The 17,677-nt window shown below is 41.0% G+C and overlaps 1 protein-coding gene and 1 pseudogene across 1 annotated transcript in view; both read right to left on the bottom strand.

The window, feature by feature from the left end:
• LOC114208025 (mitochondrial adenyl nucleotide antiporter SLC25A24-like) overlaps positions 1 to 13,330 on the bottom strand; it is a 55,351-nt gene extending 42,021 nt beyond the window's left edge. The window contains exons 1-2 of the mRNA XM_088022836.1: positions 13,045 to 13,330; positions 6,129 to 6,250 (exon numbers count right to left, since the gene is read on the bottom strand). Of these exons, the coding sequence (XP_087878962.1) occupies positions 6,129 to 6,250; positions 13,045 to 13,330 (408 nt within the window). The remainder of the gene's footprint in view (positions 1 to 6,128; positions 6,251 to 13,044) is intronic.
• Positions 13,331 to 14,037: 707 nt separating this feature from the next.
• The window catches only part of LOC114208093 (mitochondrial adenyl nucleotide antiporter SLC25A24-like), a 66,275-nt pseudogene continuing 62,635 nt past the window's right edge, over positions 14,038 to 17,677 (bottom strand).

The raw sequence follows: 17,677 nt of genomic DNA, 5'->3' as shown, positions 1-17,677 counted from the left end.
TAGGTATCTTATGGTCTTGGGTGCAATTGTAAATGGGATCGACTCCTTGATTTGTCTCTCTTCTGTCTTGTTGTTGGTGTATAGGAATGCCACTGATTTCTGTGCATTGATTTTATATCCGGCTACTTTACTGAATTCCTGTATGAGTTCTAGCAGTTTTGGGGTGGAGTCTTTTGGGTTTTCCACATACAGTATCATATCATCTGCAAAGAGTGAAGAGTTTGACCCCCTCTTTGCCGATTTGGATGCCTTTGATTTCTTTTTGTTGTCTGATTGCTGTGGCTAGGACTTCTAATACTATGTTGAATAGCAGTGGTGATAGTGGACATCCCTGCCGTGTTCCTGACCTTAGGGGAAAAGCTTTCAGCTTTTCCCCATTGAGAATGATATTCGCTGTAGGTTTTTCATAGATGGCTTTTATGATATTGAGGTATGTACCCTCTATCCCTATACTCTGAAGAGTTTTGATCAAGAAAGGATGCTGTACTTTGTCAAATGCTTTTTCTGCATCTATTGAGAGGATCATATGATTCTTGTTCTTTCTTTTGTTAATGTATTGTATCACGTTGATTTGCGGATGTTGAACCAACCTTGGAGCCCAGGGATACATCCCACTTGGTTGTGGTGAATAATTCTTTTAATGTACTGTTGGATCCTATTGGCTAGTATTTTGGGAGAATTTTTGCATCCAAGTACATCAAGGATATTGGTCTGTAATTCTCCTTTTTGATGGGGTCTTTGTCTGGTTTTGGGATCAAGGTCATCGTGGCCTCATAAAATGAGTTTGGAAGTTTTCCTTCCATTTCTATTTTTTGGAAGAGTTTCAGGAGACTAGGTATTAATTCTTCTTTAAATGTCTGATAGAATTCCCCTGGGAAGCCATCTGGTCCTGGGCTTTTGTTTGTTGGGAGATTTTTGATGACTGCTTCAATTTCCTTAGTGGTTATAGGTCTGTTCAGGTTTTCTGTTTCTTCCTGGTTCAATTTTGGTAGTTGATACATCTCTAAGAATGCACCCATTTCTTCCAGGTTATCTAATTTGCTGGCATAGAGTTGCTCATATTATGTTCTTAAAATTGTTTGTATTTCTTTGGTGTTGGTTGTGATCTCTCCTCTTTCATTCATGATTTTGTTGATTTGGATCATTTCTCTTTTCTTTTTGATAAGTCTGGCCAGGGGTTTATCAATCTTGTTAATTCTTTCAAAGAACCAACTCCTGGTTTCGTTGATCTGTTCTACTGTTCTTTTGGTTTCTATTTCATTGATTTCTGCTCTGATCTTTATGATTTCTCTTCTCCTGCTGGGTTTAGGCTTTATTTGCTGTTCTTTCTCCAGCTCCTTTAGGTGTAGGGTGAGGTTGTGTATTTGAGACCTTTCTTGTTTCTTGAGAAAGGCTTGTATTGCTATATACTTTCCTCTCAGGACTGCCTTTGCTGTATCCCAAAGATTTTGAACAGTTGTGTTTTCATTTTCATTGGTTTCCATGAATTTTTTTAATTCTTCTTTAATTTCCTGGTTGACCCATTCATTCTTTAGTAGGTTGCTCTTTCGCCTCCATGTATTTGAGTTCTTTCTGACTTTCCTCTTGTGATTGAGTTCTAGTTTCAAAGCATTGTGGTCTGAAAATATGCAGGGAATAATGTCAACCTTTTTGTACCGGTTGAGACCTGATTTGTGACCTAGCATATGATCTATTCTGGAGAATGTTCCATGGGCACTAGAGAAGAATGTGTATCCCATTGCTTTGGGATGGAATGTTCTGAATATGTCTGTGAAGTCCATTTGGTCCAGTGTGTCATTTAAAGTCTTTATTTCCTTGTTGATCTTTTGCTTAGATGATCTGTCCATTTCAGTCAGGGGGGTGTTAAAGTCCCCCACTACTATTGTATTGTTGTCAATGTGTTTCTTTGCTTTTGTTATTAATTGCCTTATAAAATTGGCTGCTCCCATGTTAGGGGCATAGATATTTACAATTGTTAGATCTTCTTGTTGGATAGACCCTTTAAGTAGGATATAGTGTCCTTCTTCATCTCTGATTACAATCTTTGTTTTAAAATCCAATTTGTCTGATATAAGGATTGCCACCCCAGCTTTCTTTTGGTGTCCATTAGCATGGTCAATGGTTTTCCACCCCCTCACTTTCAATCTGGGGGTGTCTTTGGGTCTAAAATGAATCTCCTGCAGACAGCATATTGATGGGTCTTGTTTTTTAATCCAATCTGATAGCCTGTGTCTTTTGATTGGGGCATTGAGCCCATTTACATTCAGGGTAACTATTTAAAGGTATGAATTTAGTGCCATTGTATTGCCTGTAGGTGACTGTTACTGTATATTGTCTGTGTTCCTTTCTGATCTATGCTGCTTTTAGGCTCTCTCTTTGCTTAGAGGACCCCTTTCAATATTTCTTGGAGGGCTGGTTTCGTGTTTGCAAATTCCTAGTTTTTGTTTGTCCTGGAAGCTTTTTATCTCTCCTTCTATTTTCAATGAGAGCCTAGCTGGATATAGTATTCTTGGCTGCATATTTTTCTTGTTTAGTGCTCTGAAGATCTCATGCCAGTCCTTTCTGGCCTGCCAGGTCTCTGTGGATAGGTCTGTTGCCAATCTAATATTTCTACCATTGTAGGTTACATATCTCTTCTCCTGAGCTGCTTTCAGGATTTTCTCTTTGTCTCTGAGACTCGTAAGTTTTACTATTAGATGTCGGAGTGTTGACCTATTTTTATTGATTTTGAGAGGGGTTCTCTGTGCCTCCTGGATTTTGATGCCTGTTTCCTTCCTCACATTAGGGAAGTTCTCTGCTATTATTTGCTCCAATATACCTTCTGCCCCTCTCTCTCTTTCTTCTTCTTCTGGGATCCCAATTATTCTAATGTTGTTTCATCTTATCGTATCGCTTATCTCTCGAATTCTGCCCTCGTGATCCTGTAGTTGTTTCTCTCTCTTTTTCTCAGCCTCTTTATTTTCCATCATTTGGTCTTCTATATCACTGATTCTCTCTTCTGCCTCATTTATCCTAGCAGTTAGTGCCCCCATTTTTTATTGCACCTCATCAGTAGCCTTTTTGATTTCGACTTGGTTAGATTTTAGTTCTTTTATTTCTCCAGAAAGGGTTTCTCGAATAACTTCCACGCTTTTTTCAAGCCCAGCTAGTATCTTTAAAGTCATGATTCTGAACTCTAGGTCCGACATCGTACTAATGTCCGTATTGAGTAGGTCCCTGGCTGACAGTACTGCCTCTTGTTCTTTTTGCTGAGGTGATTTTTTTCATCTTGTCATTTTGTCCTGAGGCGAATAGATGAATGAGAGAACAAAATGCTAACAGGTTAACAATGTCCCCAGCAAATAGACTCTATACAAATCAGAAAAGACCTGAAACCAGGGGAAAAGAAAGGGAAAGAAAGAAAAAAGAAAGAGAAAGAAAAAAAAACAAAAAGATAAAAACAAAAACAGAACAATACAAGAAAAACAGAATATGATCAAATATGATCAGGCTAGTGCATAGATCAGTGCCACACACTAGATTTTGGGCGTATTTTGGTCTGTTAGAAGAAAGTTCCTCCTAAAATTTTAAAGAAAGAAAGACTTATATATGTACAAAATAAGGGTTGATACAATGAAGAGATGGAAGATGAATGTAAAGATGAAAATTATAAAAGATTTTATAAAAGGAATTTAAGATAAGAAGTTGTTTGAAAAAAGAAAGAAGATTTAAAAAAAAAAGAAAAAAAAGGGAGAGAATGTGATCAGGAAGGAGACTAGAACAAAGCCATATACTAGTGATTTAGGGTATATTTTGATCTGTTAGAAGAAACTGTATCTTAAAATTTTAAAGAGAGAACAACTTATATATATATATCCAAAAATAAGGGTAACTACTATGAAGGGATAAAATATGATTCTAAAAATGAAAAATAAAAAATGTTTTTTTTTAAAAAAAGGGATTGATAAGGTGTTGGTTGAAAAAGGGAAAAAGAAAAATTAAAAAAAACAGTTAAAAAATTAACTTTGAAAAACTATGAATCATTGTAAAAAAAGCCATGAATTCTATGTGCAGTATTCCCCTAGCGCTGGAGTTCTCCCGTTCTCCTTGATCGGTAAACTTGGTCTTGGCTTGCTGGCTGTTCGTGCTGATCTTCTGGGGGAGGGGCCTGTTGCCGTGGTTCCCAAATGTCTTTGCCGGAGGTGGAATCGCTCCGCCCTTGTCGGTCAGGGCTACGTAAGCTGCTCGGGTTTGCTCTCAGGGGCTTTTGTTCCCTGCAAGCTCTCGGTACAGCTTTGGAGGACCAGGGTGAAAATGGTGGCCTCCCAAGCTCCACCCGGAGGAGCCGAGAACTCGGGGCCCTGCTCTTCAGTGCGCCCCCAGGGAAAAGCAGTCACTCCCGTCTCCCTGGCCTCTGGCCGCACTCCGTACTCACCCAGCCTGTGACCGAGAGTTTCTATCTCTGGCACCCGACCCCGTGTGGAGTCTCCAAACTCAGCAGATCCCTGCAGTGCACTCCCATGCCGCTCCTCCCTGGGGAGGAAGGGGAGTCTCCCCAGCTCTGCCGCTTGTTGGGTCCCTGCTGTAGGAGCAGTGGCCCGACTAGGCCGCGGATCACAGTTTATGGCAACCCCGAGCTGAGAGCCCGCGCCTCGGCTCCGTCTCTGCAGCCGGCTTCCCCGCTCCGATACCTGGGAGCTCTGCTGCACTCAGGCACCCCCGGTTTTTCTGTGACCCCCAAGGGTCCTGAGACCACACTGTCCCGCCAGGTTTCCACCCCCCGCTTAGCCACTGGAGCAACGTCCCTCAGCAGAGCCGACTTCTAAAATTCCGATTTTGTGCTCCGCGGCTCTATCACTTGCCAGAAGCGGCCAAAGGAGGCCCCCTCCCCCGCCGTCTATCCTCCCGAATATCGCCTCGGATTCACTTCTCCGCACGTCCTACCTTCCAGAAAGTGGTCGCTTCTCTGTTCAGAGAGTTGTTGCTACTCTCTTCTTCGATCTCCTGTTGAGTTCGTAGGTGTTCAGAATGGTTTGATCCCTATTCAGCTGAATTCCTGAGACCAGATGAAATCCAAGTCTCCTACTCCTCCGCCATCTTGCTCCGCCCCCTCCTTGGAACCTTTTAAAAACTTTTATGTCAGAATCATTAAGTAGCATTTTCTACCAACTGGCTTGAATGGCTAATTCTTCCTCCTTTGCCAAGAAATACATTTTTATTCTACTACAGTTAAATTTCTGGAAATTATTCTAATAATGGATGATTTTTTTGCCATAGTTCATTTACATCCCATGATTAATCACATCTGCTCATTCAATACATATTTATTGTAGATTAAATTTGACTTAAAGTCATATACCAATTCTAAGAATACATGTAGGAACCACATGCTTTCCTATGCATTACATTTGCTAGTAAGTCACACAACAAATAGAGGCTAAAATGAAGAAAGCTTTTTGAAGTAGTACAAGGAAATTTTATAGTGAAGGACAATAGTTTTATTTTTATAAGGCATATAAAAATGCAGAAGTATAATTTTTTTAAAAATAAGAGCTTGCACAGGGTGCCTGGGTGGCTTAGTCAGTTAAGCGTTCGACTCTTGATTTCAGCTCAGGTCATGATCTCAGGGTTGTGGGTTCAAGCCCCATGTTGGGTTCCTGGCTCAGCGGGGAGTCTGCTTCTCTCCCTTTCCCTCTGCCCCTTGCACTTGCTATCTCTCTAAAATAAATAAATAAATCTTTAAAAAAAAAGCTTTCTCATTTTCTCAAGGATCAATGGGGTTCATTTCTCCAGGTGATTTACATTATCAAGAGAATTCAAATTAGAATTTTGAAACTTAGAATTCTTGTTTTTTATACATGAGAAAACAGATTTAGAATGAAATGGAAAAATGTAAACTACCTAAGACAGTACCTAACACATGGCAAATGATCAATAAATGTTAAGAAGAGTTCTGTCACTCTTCTGCTTGCCTTGTCAATGGTCAAATGACTAGCCAGAGGCTTATCTGCACAGTTTATAACATTATTGGACAAGAGGCCAGCCTAATTCAAAATTGTGTATTATGTATGCCATTTCATAAAGTTATGGGTGAACTTTTCAACTCACCTAGTTTTAATTAAAGTTGGTGTATATCTATCTAAGCCCACCTGCGGGTTCAGCTGAGACTGCTGTCGAGGAGGGAGCTGCTCACACCACTGGGCCTTCTCAGACCCTCCCCAGCCACACTCCCATTCTAGTGTTTCAGAATCTCCCACATTCCTGGTAAAATCTGTAGAAGTGGAAATCTTTTTGCCCTATTTCAACCACCCTCCAACCCTATAGATATAAATTAGTGCAATAATAACAGCTAACATTTACTAAGTGATGATTATTATGTGTCCTCACTGTGCTAAAATAAAGCCTTACCTCGTTTAATTGTAACAACTACTCTATAAGGTGGGTTCCAGTTTTATTAGGGAAATTTACCCAAGTGGAGCCATGAGATTAAGATGCTGAAATGGTGTGGAGGTGAAGGTCATTGGACATACACAGTCAAGGAATTAGGAAGCCTGGGTGTGGCATGGTTCATATGTAGAAGTGGATGTGGAAGTCACCCAGGACAATGGAAGGATCTAGAGTGGAGATGAAGACTGTAAGCAGGTGCCAAATCTTCAGTGACCAAGAGGTTTATACAGAAGGTCAGGGAGTAGCAAAGAACAAAATGGTTAGGTCAGATGGCAGATGGCATGGGCTTCAGTGAAGCCGGTGGTTGGAAAGGAGAAAGGAAAAAGAGGAGGAGGGGCTCCAATGCGGAGAGGGCTGCAAGACGGCTCCTTGGAGGAGAGCTGCTTCAGTAAGACATGCAGGGGAAGGCAAGGCTCTGTGAAGAGGTTTAGGTGCTGAGAGGCTGTTAACCACAAAAAAAAAATTCCAGGGGTCACAGAAAGATTTGGGTGGAAATGAGGGAAGGAAACTTTCTTCCTGCTACTTCCTTATTCTTCCTTAAGGAATTAGAGCACTGATAATAGATCAAAAACAATTAGGCCCACTGCTAAAACAGGAGAGTTTTACTGGGAGGAGCAAAAGGATTATAAATAGAACCCTAACAAGTGCACATTTCTTTCTGCTTACTAAGCTCTAAACTGGTTTTCTAGGCCCTGTCCCCGACCCCTCCCCTCAGAAGGTCCTATAGGAAACAGGGTAGAGCCCAAGAGGAAAAGAGGGCACTGGCAGCTTAAATTTGCCTATAATCTAGGTGTTTCTCAGCCTGAAATCCACAGACCCTTCAGGGTCTGAGTGTTTTCTATGGAAATTTTCTAATTTTGTGTTTTCTTTCTGAAGATAATCTGAAGGCAAATAGCATAAGCAACCAGATAACCACTTTATAACTAAGGCTTAATATTGACTTCATTGCCCCCGTGTATTTCTGTTCACACACAAGCTACTTTCAAATAATACCCCTTTCTTGAGGGCTAATGAAAAAAGAACAGGGGTTCACCTCATTGGCAATAATGCATTTTTTTGCCAAGTAAAATTCAGTGACATCAGAGCCCACTATATGAATGACAGTTTTCACAGTATTCAAAAAAAAAAAGAAAGTGGAGGAGAACAGAGCACACATAATTTCAGAATGCTTAACTCAAATTTAGCAATCAATAGAATATTCATAAGAAAGTAGAAATTTAGTTTTAGCCAAATGTTATTAGCTATCCTATTAAATAAATGTTATTAATTAGAATTTCAGTGGTTTTTATAGTCTTGTGTTTAATTTGTATATCTGTTAGGATTTATGTTTATATAAGAGCTATAAGCATAATGATTTTATGCTTTTTATGTTTATATATATATATCTAAGTAACATGATAAAAATGATTTAACTCGGGGCACCTGGTGGCTCAGTTGGTTAAGCGTCTGCCTTTGGCTCAGGTCATGATCCCAGGGTCCTGGGATTGAGTCCTGCATCGGGGGTCCCTGCTCAGCAGGGAGGCTGCTTCTCCCTCTCCTTCTGCCCCTCCCCTCCACTTGTGCTCTCTCTCATGCTCTCTTTCTCTCAAATCAATAAATGAAATCTTTAAAAAAATGATTTAACTCGATCCTTGGTACAAGGATCGTTTTGTACAACTGTACAAGAACAGTTTTTCTTTAGAAGTTAATATGTAGGCATATATATTCAAGTTTGGAGACCCACTAGCCTAGACTGTGTTCAGAAGTCAAGAACTTCCAGTAGTCCAGCACAACTTCCCTCTTCGCAGACAGGAATAACATGGAGATCTGGGACCAAAGCCCCAGCTCAGAGTGTCCTCCATGTTGTACACCCCCCTTGACTTTAACACATATCACTAGCATAGGAAGGTGGTCAGGCAGCCAGGAATTCAGAATCCTAGCCCTCTCACTTACTGCAGAGACACAACCAACAACAAGGTACACACATGCATGAAATTACTCAAGGTTAGACACTTCCTCCATCTTGACAAACCCCACAGTTAAATTCAGTCTTCATCTTACAAGACCTCTCAGCAGACTTCTCAGTTCTATATATAACTCCCTCCTTGAAATACTTGACTCACATGGTCTCCCAAGAGACCATACTCTCCTGATTTCCCTCCGACTTCATTAAATGCTTTTCAGTCTCTTGTGTTGGCTCTTCCTGTACCTGACCTTGAAATGTTGCAATGATCCAGGACTCAGTCCTCAGAGCAGCTCTTATATACCCTCTACCTGGGGGATCTCAGCCTATAAAAAGCTTTAAATATATTATGCTGATGATGTACATCTCTACCCTGACATCTCCTCATGATTTACAAAACTACTACTTGCTATATCTACCTGGTTGTTTAAAAGAGACCTCAAATGTCCAAACCAAGAACTGTTGATTAATCACTCACCCTACTTGACTACTCTCCAATTCTGCCTGATCTTGGCAAATGGCACCACCATTCATTTGGTTGCTCAAACCAAAATTCCTGGAGTCATTCTTGAGTTCTTCCTTTACCTCACACTCCAAATCCAATTAATCAACTAGTTCCATCAACACAATTTTCCAAATGTATCTCTGTAATAGATTCTGTGGTGCACTGCTCACATCTCCCTCAGGACTGAGAGTAGCTAGGAGTACTGGTGACTGACAGCTCTTAATTGAGCCCTTCCCTTTGTGTTGCCCTAGGCAGAAAAGACTCACCTTGCTTGAAGTCACACCCTGGAGGCAGCCAACTTCAGTAAGTGGGGGAGGAGGCGGGGGGGGGGGGCAGCGGGTAATAAAGGCCTGGCCTGTTGCCTCAAAGAGGGACAACTCTAAAGAACTATCCCAGATCCACAGTTCCTTGAAATGTCTGAAGCCTCTGTTGCAACTCCATCACAGCTCATCTTCCCCCTCTGTCCAATCCTGCTTCCTCAGCTCTCACAGGTATTATCCCTAGGAGTACTCCCCAGTAAAATTTCTGCACACGAATCTTGAGTATTAGAGGCAGCTTTCATGGAACACAACCTATGACAGCTGGTACCAGAAATGGTCTTAGAAAGCGGATTCCACATGATACACACAGTCACTGGTGGTAGATGGTGAACTGTGATGGGAAGAGAATGCATTGGCTGATGCAGTACCTCAGTTTTTGATAACTTTGGAAGAAATACCAATTATAAGTACTATGGAATTGGATGGATGTTACTGCAGGCCATCAATGCATTGGAAAAAAGGCTGAGAATAATACAGCACCAAAAATGTGGCATAAATATACAAAGGAGTATTATTCAGGCTTAAAAAGGAAAGATTCTGATATCTGCTATAACAGGGATGAACTCTGAGGATATTATGCTAAGTTAAATAAGCCAGAAACAAAAAGACAGATCCTGCATGATTTCACTTACATGAAATACTTAGAGTAGTCAAAATCATAGACAGAAAGTAGAAAGATGGTTGCCAGGGGCTGGGGGGAGGGAGGAATGGGGAGTTATTTTTTAATGGGCATAAAGTTTTCATTTTACCAGATGAAAAGAGTTAAGGAGATAGATGGTTGCACAACATTCTGAATCTGCTTAATACCAATGAACTCTATACTTAAAAATGGTTAAAAGGGTAAGTATTATGTGTATTTTATCACAATAAAATAATTGGGAAAAAAATCACAGCCCAAAATAAATAGCACAGATTAGTACTTACAGACGTACTAAGGAATTCAAACGTGGAGATGTCCATCATTTAATTCACCATTCTGAGTCCTACAAAAGCTAGATGGATCACAGTGGAGGATGACAGTGAACATCTGCTCAACCAAGCAGCAGAGGAGTCAATTGCAGCTATGGATCCAGAGGTGTTATCTTTACTAGAGCAGATTAACACAGCCTCAGGGACATAGAATATGGCCATTGATCTGGTGAATGCGTTGTTTTCCATTACCAAGAAGGAGAACCAGAAACAGTTGGCATTCCCATGGCATAGACAATAATATACATTTAAACCTCCTGCCTTCTGTCACAGAAGGACCTGGTCCATCTACACATTTACTATATTGATGATATCATGTTAATTAAACTAGATGAACAAGAAGTAGCAATGAGGGTGTGCATGGGGGGCACAATCTGTTAAGTGTCCGACTCTTGGTTTCGGCTCAGGTTGTGATCTCAGGATCCTGAGATCGAGCCCTGCGTTGTGCTCTGTGCTCAGTGGAGGGACTGCTTGGGACTCTCTCTCCCTCTTCCTCTGCTCCTCAACCTCCACTCTAAAAATAAATAAATAAATCTTTAAAGAATAATAATAATTCTCTTATTAAGAAAAAAAAAAAGAAGTAGCAATAGGTTGGAGGCCTTGGTAAGGTAAGGTACATACACTCCAAAAAGTGGGGGATTAAAATAGAGTAAATGAAGATTCAGGGATCTACCACATCAATTAAGTATTTCCAGGACCAGTCTGAAGCATGTCAGGTCAGGACATATCCCTACCACCACCAAAATAAAGGACAAATGATTGCATCTCATACCACCTAAGAAGGAAACACACACCTGAGGCCTCTTTGAGTTCTGGAGGTAATATATGTCAAAATTAAGAAAAATTCTGTGACCCATTTCTGAGGAACAAGAAAGGTTAACAGCTTTCAATGGGGACCATAGTTGGAAAGAGCTCTTCAGCAGATCCAAGTCATGCAGCAAACAGCCCTGCCTCTTGGGCCACCTGTCCCAATAGACTCTGTGGTATCACAAGCATCAGAGGTAGGAAAAGATGCTGTGTGGGGTTTACAGTGAGCTCCAAAAGGAGAATCTATAGCAGAACTCTCTAACAGTTCCTGGTATGCTATGGGGCCCGGGTAGAAACAGAGTGCTTAAATATGGGACATCAAATGATATACAGCCAGAGTTGCCTATCTTGAGTTGTATTCTGTCAGACTCACCAAGTCATAAGTTTTGGTGATTCCAGCAGCAAACCATATGATGGAACAGTATATCTGAAATCAAGCCCAAGCAGAATCAGAGCACAAGCAAGCCCCACACACAAAGAGCGATGCAGATTTTCACACCCCATCACTGTTATACCATTACCACTCCCTAAACCCACACTTGTAACTACATGGAGATTCAGTATGACCAGCTGACACAGGACTAAAAAGGATGAGCTCAATTCACAGATGCATTTCTTAGTGAGTGCAAATTGAAAAAGGCCAGTTATGCACTACTCAGCACTACTCAGGAATAATCTGAAAGACAGCAATGAGAGGAAATCTGTCCAGTGAAAAGAACTTCAAGTAGTGTACCTGATCATTCATTTTATGTAAAAAGAGAAGTGGCCAGAGAACAATAAATATAGACTCGTGGACAGTGGTAAATAACTTGGTTAGATGGTCAGTGGCCTGGAAGCAAAAAAGATTGGAAAATCAGAGACAAAGAGGTCTGGGGAATATGTACAAAGATGGAAGTGGACACAAAGTAAAAATATGTTTATATTGTATGGTCACTCCCATGGAAGAGGTATGAAACAACCAAGTAGACAGAATGACCCAGCCAGATAAAGTCAACCAGACTCTGTCAGCTGACACAATGAACACCAGTGACAACACAGTGGTATCGTAATGGAGTGGTCATGGCGGTGGAGATAGATCAATGGGCCAAACAGCACGGGCTCCCACTCACCAAGTCTAATATAGCTACTGCTACTGCCAAATGCCCAACCTACCAGCATCAGAGACTAATACTGAGCCACTGACATAACATCATCCCTTCAGAAAACCCACCAACCACTAAGCAGCAGGTTGATTACTCTGGAACTATTCCACCCTGAAAGGTGCAGTGTTTCATCCAGACACATATTTTAGGTACATATTTGCCTTGCTTGCCTGAGGAGCCTCAGCCAGTAGGATAATCCAATGATTAAAGAGTGTGTGATCTTTTCACATAAAATTACACATTACATTGCATTGGGCCGAAGGTCTTATTATACAGCAAAGGCGCTGTATAATGACTATAAGATCCACTAGTTCTATCACATACAGGAATCTCCGGACCATGGGAATATTTTGGACTTCTAACACATGCCTCTCACCGGTAGAGAGCTGAAACAAGTGGGGTGACATCTGAGGATTGTTTAGCACTGATGGAGGGGAAATAGAATAATTTGTTTTCTCTTGAGATCCTGAAATTTTCACCTAACAGTTTTTAAATAATCAAGTCGAGACCAGAGAAAGAAGACATCCCTAATTTAGGCAAAGTACTAAATCAATCAGCTGATCCATGTCAACCCATGGATCAAGGTCTGATCCCCCCTAGACCTTTGGTGTCGATGTCAGAAAGAGAGCAGCTCTGGGGACCTATCTGTACCTGTCTTTTGTACAAGACCCTGAAGCATGAACCTAGACTGTGCACAACCTGAGAAAAGAGAAGGTCTCTTACTCATGAATTCACAAAGGCTAACCTGGCCCCTGAAATTCTGAACGGGTTCAGTAAATGCTGAGTCAACAGAAACCTACTCAGTATCTCCCCAAAAGCCCAGGAGAAGCCTCTGGTCATTGTGGAATGTGTTCTAAGAGGGCTGAGAACGTGTTTCGCTGGGCTGCATTATTCTGCGCTGCGGGGACTCCCGCAAGCGAACCCCACCCTCACAACACCGGTCTGTGAAAGCAGCTCTGCAAAGAGCAAGTATGGCTTCACTCTCTACCCAACAACTGCCCCACGCTCTCGGTGCCACATTCCCTTGGTCACTCACATTCTCAGAGTTCAGACCAAATGAGGAGCCCCAGTTTTTCAGTCCCTCCTGGAGCTCCACGATGTCCACCAACCCGTTCCCGCCGCGGTCCAGGTCTTGGAAGAGGATCTTGTAGCTGAGGTAGTCATCGTCTTCCTGGCAGGCCACCGCGGGCAGCACGAAGCCCCGGAGCCAGCGCAGCATGGCCCGTCCCCCCCCCCCCCCCCCCGCCTCCCCCGGCCGCGGCGGCGTGGCAGCTCGGCCGCCTCTTCTCTGGGTCCCGGCGACGGCGTCCCGCCCCTCCGGCTGCGCCACCTGCCGCCGCCCCGACGACGACGCCGGGCAGCTCGAGGCTGCAGGTGGCCCAGGCAACAAACCGACGGAGCCTCGGGGACGGTTGGAGCCGCGCCGCTGGGCTACGGGGCGCCGCTGGGAGAAACGCCGCAGGCCCGCCTCGTGGGAAACCGGGCCCAGGCCCCTCCGGAGGGGCGGCGCGCACCGGAAGTTGGAAGTTGAGGCGCCAAACGCGGCGGCAACCTGCATCCAGGACGGTCCCTGGCTTACCCGTTCTCCAGGGGGCGTCGGAAGAGCATCCGCGTGTTTCCCAGGGCAAACTGAGCGGCTGCGACAGGTGAGTTGCTCTGACCTGCGCCTCAGACGGGAGCATCCCGTGCCCCGGTGCCACCCCTCCTCTCGGGGGACGTCTGAAGAGGGCTCCAGTCTCTCCCCTACCGGCCCTCTCCCAGGGACCTTGGGGTTGTTTCCAGGAGTCCCCCTCTTCCTCACCTCCCACTTTCAACCAGACCCACTGCAGCCTCGCCACTGCCCCCACTAGCCACCTTACAGAACTCTTTTGTCACAAAATCCAAAGGACACTTTAATATCTTTGTCTTATTTAATGCTGGTCCCGTTTAGACACTGCTGACCACACCTTTTTCCTTTGTCTTGTGGGACACCAGACATTGCTGCCAGGCCTCAGCCTCTTTTACAGGCTCCCACAAAGGAGCCTGAAACCTTCTAAAATTGAGGGTAGACAGGGTTAAGGGATTATGTAAAAACCTAGTTCTGTAATTTGTTGCACTGAAACTTTGTGTCCTCAATCTCTGGTCACATCTTTTGAAAGTCAGAGGCACAGTCTAATGACAGGCCCAGACCGGTGTTTTAAAAAATATTTTTTCTTGGAAAATTCCAAGTCTTGGACCACAGAATAAAATTAGCTTATTTCTTTTTTTTTAAGATTTTATTTATTTATTTGAGAGAGAGAATGAGATAGAGAGAGAGCATGAGAGGGGAGAAGGTCAGAGGGAGAAGCAGACTCCCTGCTGAGCAGGGAGCCCTAATGCAGGACTCGATCCCGGGACTCCAGGATCATGACCTGAGCCGAAGGCAGTCGCTTAACCAACTGAGCCACCCAAGCGCCCAAATTAGCTTATTTCTTAAAATATTAGGTATACTTTAAGATGTAATTTATTTCTTATTAATTTTATACTTCATTTTGTTAAATGCTAGATAAAAATAAGAACATTAAACCTACTCATATAGAAGCTCACCATCTAGTGTGCTCTGGTTCTATAAACAAATAAAACTCAAACTTAATTGCTATAATAAAGATGTGATCAAATGTCATAAAATATGTATTTTTAAATGAATGAGTTTTAGGAATTAATAAACAGAAAGCTATTAATAAAACTTTTAGAAAATATTGCAAGTACTGAGCATTTATAAATATAAAAGACTTTTCTTTAAAAGAAATAACTTTCAAAAGCAAATATAGTAACATATTGTGAAGCTTATAACATAGAAGTAAAATGTATAACAGCAGTAGTAAAAAAGATGGGAGAGAGGACATGAAGTCTGCTAAAAGATTCTTGCATTATATGTGAAGTAGTATACATTTTAAAATGTATGCAGGAAACACTAGAGCAACCATTAAAAAAAACAACATGGAATTGTAGCTAATAAAACAATAAAAAGAGATAAAATAGAGTACTAAAAAATATTGTATTGACTCAAAAGAATGTAAGAGAAAAAAAGGAAAAAGAACAGGACAAACAAAACAAATAAGATGGTAGACTTAAGGTTAACCAGATAGAAAATTACATTAAACATAATATTCTATGCAGTCCAATTAAAACGCAGAACAAGGAAGACCTAACTGTATACTTTCTACAAAAGTGAAATATAAAGATATATAGGTTGAAAGTGAAAGAGTGGGTACGGAAATACCATGTAAACACTAATTATGAGGAATCTGGGGTAGCTATATTAATAATCAGCCAAGGAAGACTTCAAGACAAGGAAGACATTTTATATGTTAGGAGGGTTGATTCAACCAGATGGCATAACAACCATAATGTGTATGCACCTAATAACAAAGCTTTAAAATATATGAAGCAAAAATGGATAGACTGTGTGCAAAGAGAAATAAATAGATCCACAACTGGAGTCAGAGATGTCCATATCTTTCTCACAGCAATTGATAAAATAAGGAAACAAAGTCTGTAAGGATATAAAGACTTCAATGACATGATCAACTAATTGACATTAATAGAACAGTATACCCATCAACAGAAGAATACCCATTATTTTTACCTGCACATGTAAAATTCACTAACAAAGATCATATCCTGGGCCACAAAACAAGTCAATAAACTTTAAATGCCTGAAATCAGACAGATTATGTTCTCTGACCACAGGACAATTAAATTGGAAATCAATCAGCAAAAGATGGTGGGAAGTACCTAAATACTTGGAAATTAAACAATATATTTTTAAATAACGCATGAATCAAGAAATCACAGGGAAATTGGAAAATGTAGAATGCAGCTAAAATAGTGCCTAGAATTAACTTTAGATGTTTGTATCAGAAAACAAGAAAATTTAAAATCCATGATCTAAGGTTTTACCTTAAGAAACTAGAAAAAGAAGAGCAAATTAATGCCAAATAAGTAGAAAGAAGGATTTTAAGTAGGCTTGAAATCAAAGAAATAAAAGACAATAAAGAAAATTAGTAAAACCAAAAGTTTTTTCTTTGAAAAATTTAATTATATTCATAAACCTATAACTAGACCAATCATGAAAAAAGAAAATACAAACTACCAATATCAAGGAGACATCACTACGAATTCTACACATGCTAAAATAATAATAAGAGAACATTATGGACACTTTTATGTCAAAAGCTTTGACAACTTAGATAAAGTCTTTTCCCTGAAAGACTTATTATCAAAGCTGACAAAAGAATAAACAGTTTATCTATGTAAAACTAACATGAACATTCATACTTCGTGGTGAAAGACTAAATGTTTTCTCCCACTAAGATGGGAAATAAGGCAGGAATGTCTCTTCTCACTCCTTCTATTGAGTATTATACCAGATGTCCTAGCCAGTGCAATAAGATAAGAAAAGAAAAAGGGAAAGGCATACATACTGGCAAGAGTTCAACTTGCAAGTTGCAACTTGCAACTGGCAAGAGTTCAACTCAAGTTGCAACTTGCAAGAGTTCATACTGGCAAGAGTTCAACTTGCAAGTTGCAACTTGCAACTGGCAAGAGTTCAACTCAAAATAAGTTCAACTTTATTTATTCTTAGATGACATGATCATTTACATAAAAAATCCTAAGGAATCTACAAAAAAGCTACTTGAATTGATAAGTGAATTTAGCAAGGTGGCCAGAGATAAGGTCAATATAAAAATTAGTTTATTTCTATATATTAATAATAATTGGAAAATAAAATTTAATACCATTTATAATAGCATCAAAAACTGAAATACCTAATGATAATTATATATGTGCAATATCTGACACTAAAAAGTGAAAATATTGTTGAAGGAAATTAAAGACAACTTAAATAAATGGAGAGCTATGTCATCTTAATAGATTGGAACTCAATATTGTTAAGAGTCCATTCTCTTCAATTTGATCTAAAGATGAAATGTAATCCCAATCTAAGTGCTAGCAGACGTTTTCATACAAACTGACAAGCTGATTCTAAAATTTATATGGAGGGGCACCTGGGTGACTCAGTCAGTTAAGCATCCAACTCTTGATTTTGGCTCAGGTCATAATCTCAGGGTCGTGAAATTGAGCCCCAGGCTCCATGCTTAAGACTCTCTCTCCCTCTCCCTCTGCCCCTCCCTGCCCTCACTCACATGTACACACACTCTCTCTGTCTCTCTCTAAAAATAAATGAATAAACAAATAAAATTTATATGGAAATGCAAAAGATGTTGAGTAGCTAAAACAATTTTGAAAAAAGGTAAGCTTCAGAGTCGAGATAAATAAACCGACACAATTGATTTTCAACAATGTCAGTGTAATTCAATAGAGAAAAGATAGTCTTTTCAACAAACAATGCTGGAACAACAGGCTATCCATAAGAAAAAAATGTGAAACTTTGTGTCTTGAAAAGACACTGTTAAGAAAATAGGCAAGAAGGGGTGCTGGGTGGCTCAGTTGGTTAAGTGTCTGCCTTCAGTTCAGATCATGATCTCCAGCTCCTAGGATTGAGCCCCACATGCCCCCCCCCACTCAGCAGGGAGTCAGCTTC

Source organism: Eumetopias jubatus, unplaced genomic scaffold (assembly GCF_037043125.1).
Source record: "Eumetopias jubatus isolate StellerSeaLion01/CBP00866 unplaced genomic scaffold, mEumJub1_p1.0 scaffold_4, whole genome shotgun sequence".
NCBI lineage: Eukaryota > Metazoa > Chordata > Mammalia > Carnivora > Otariidae > Eumetopias > Eumetopias jubatus.
Note: the sequence above shows the minus strand (reverse complement) of the source record. Positions and strands in the feature narration are given on the sequence as shown.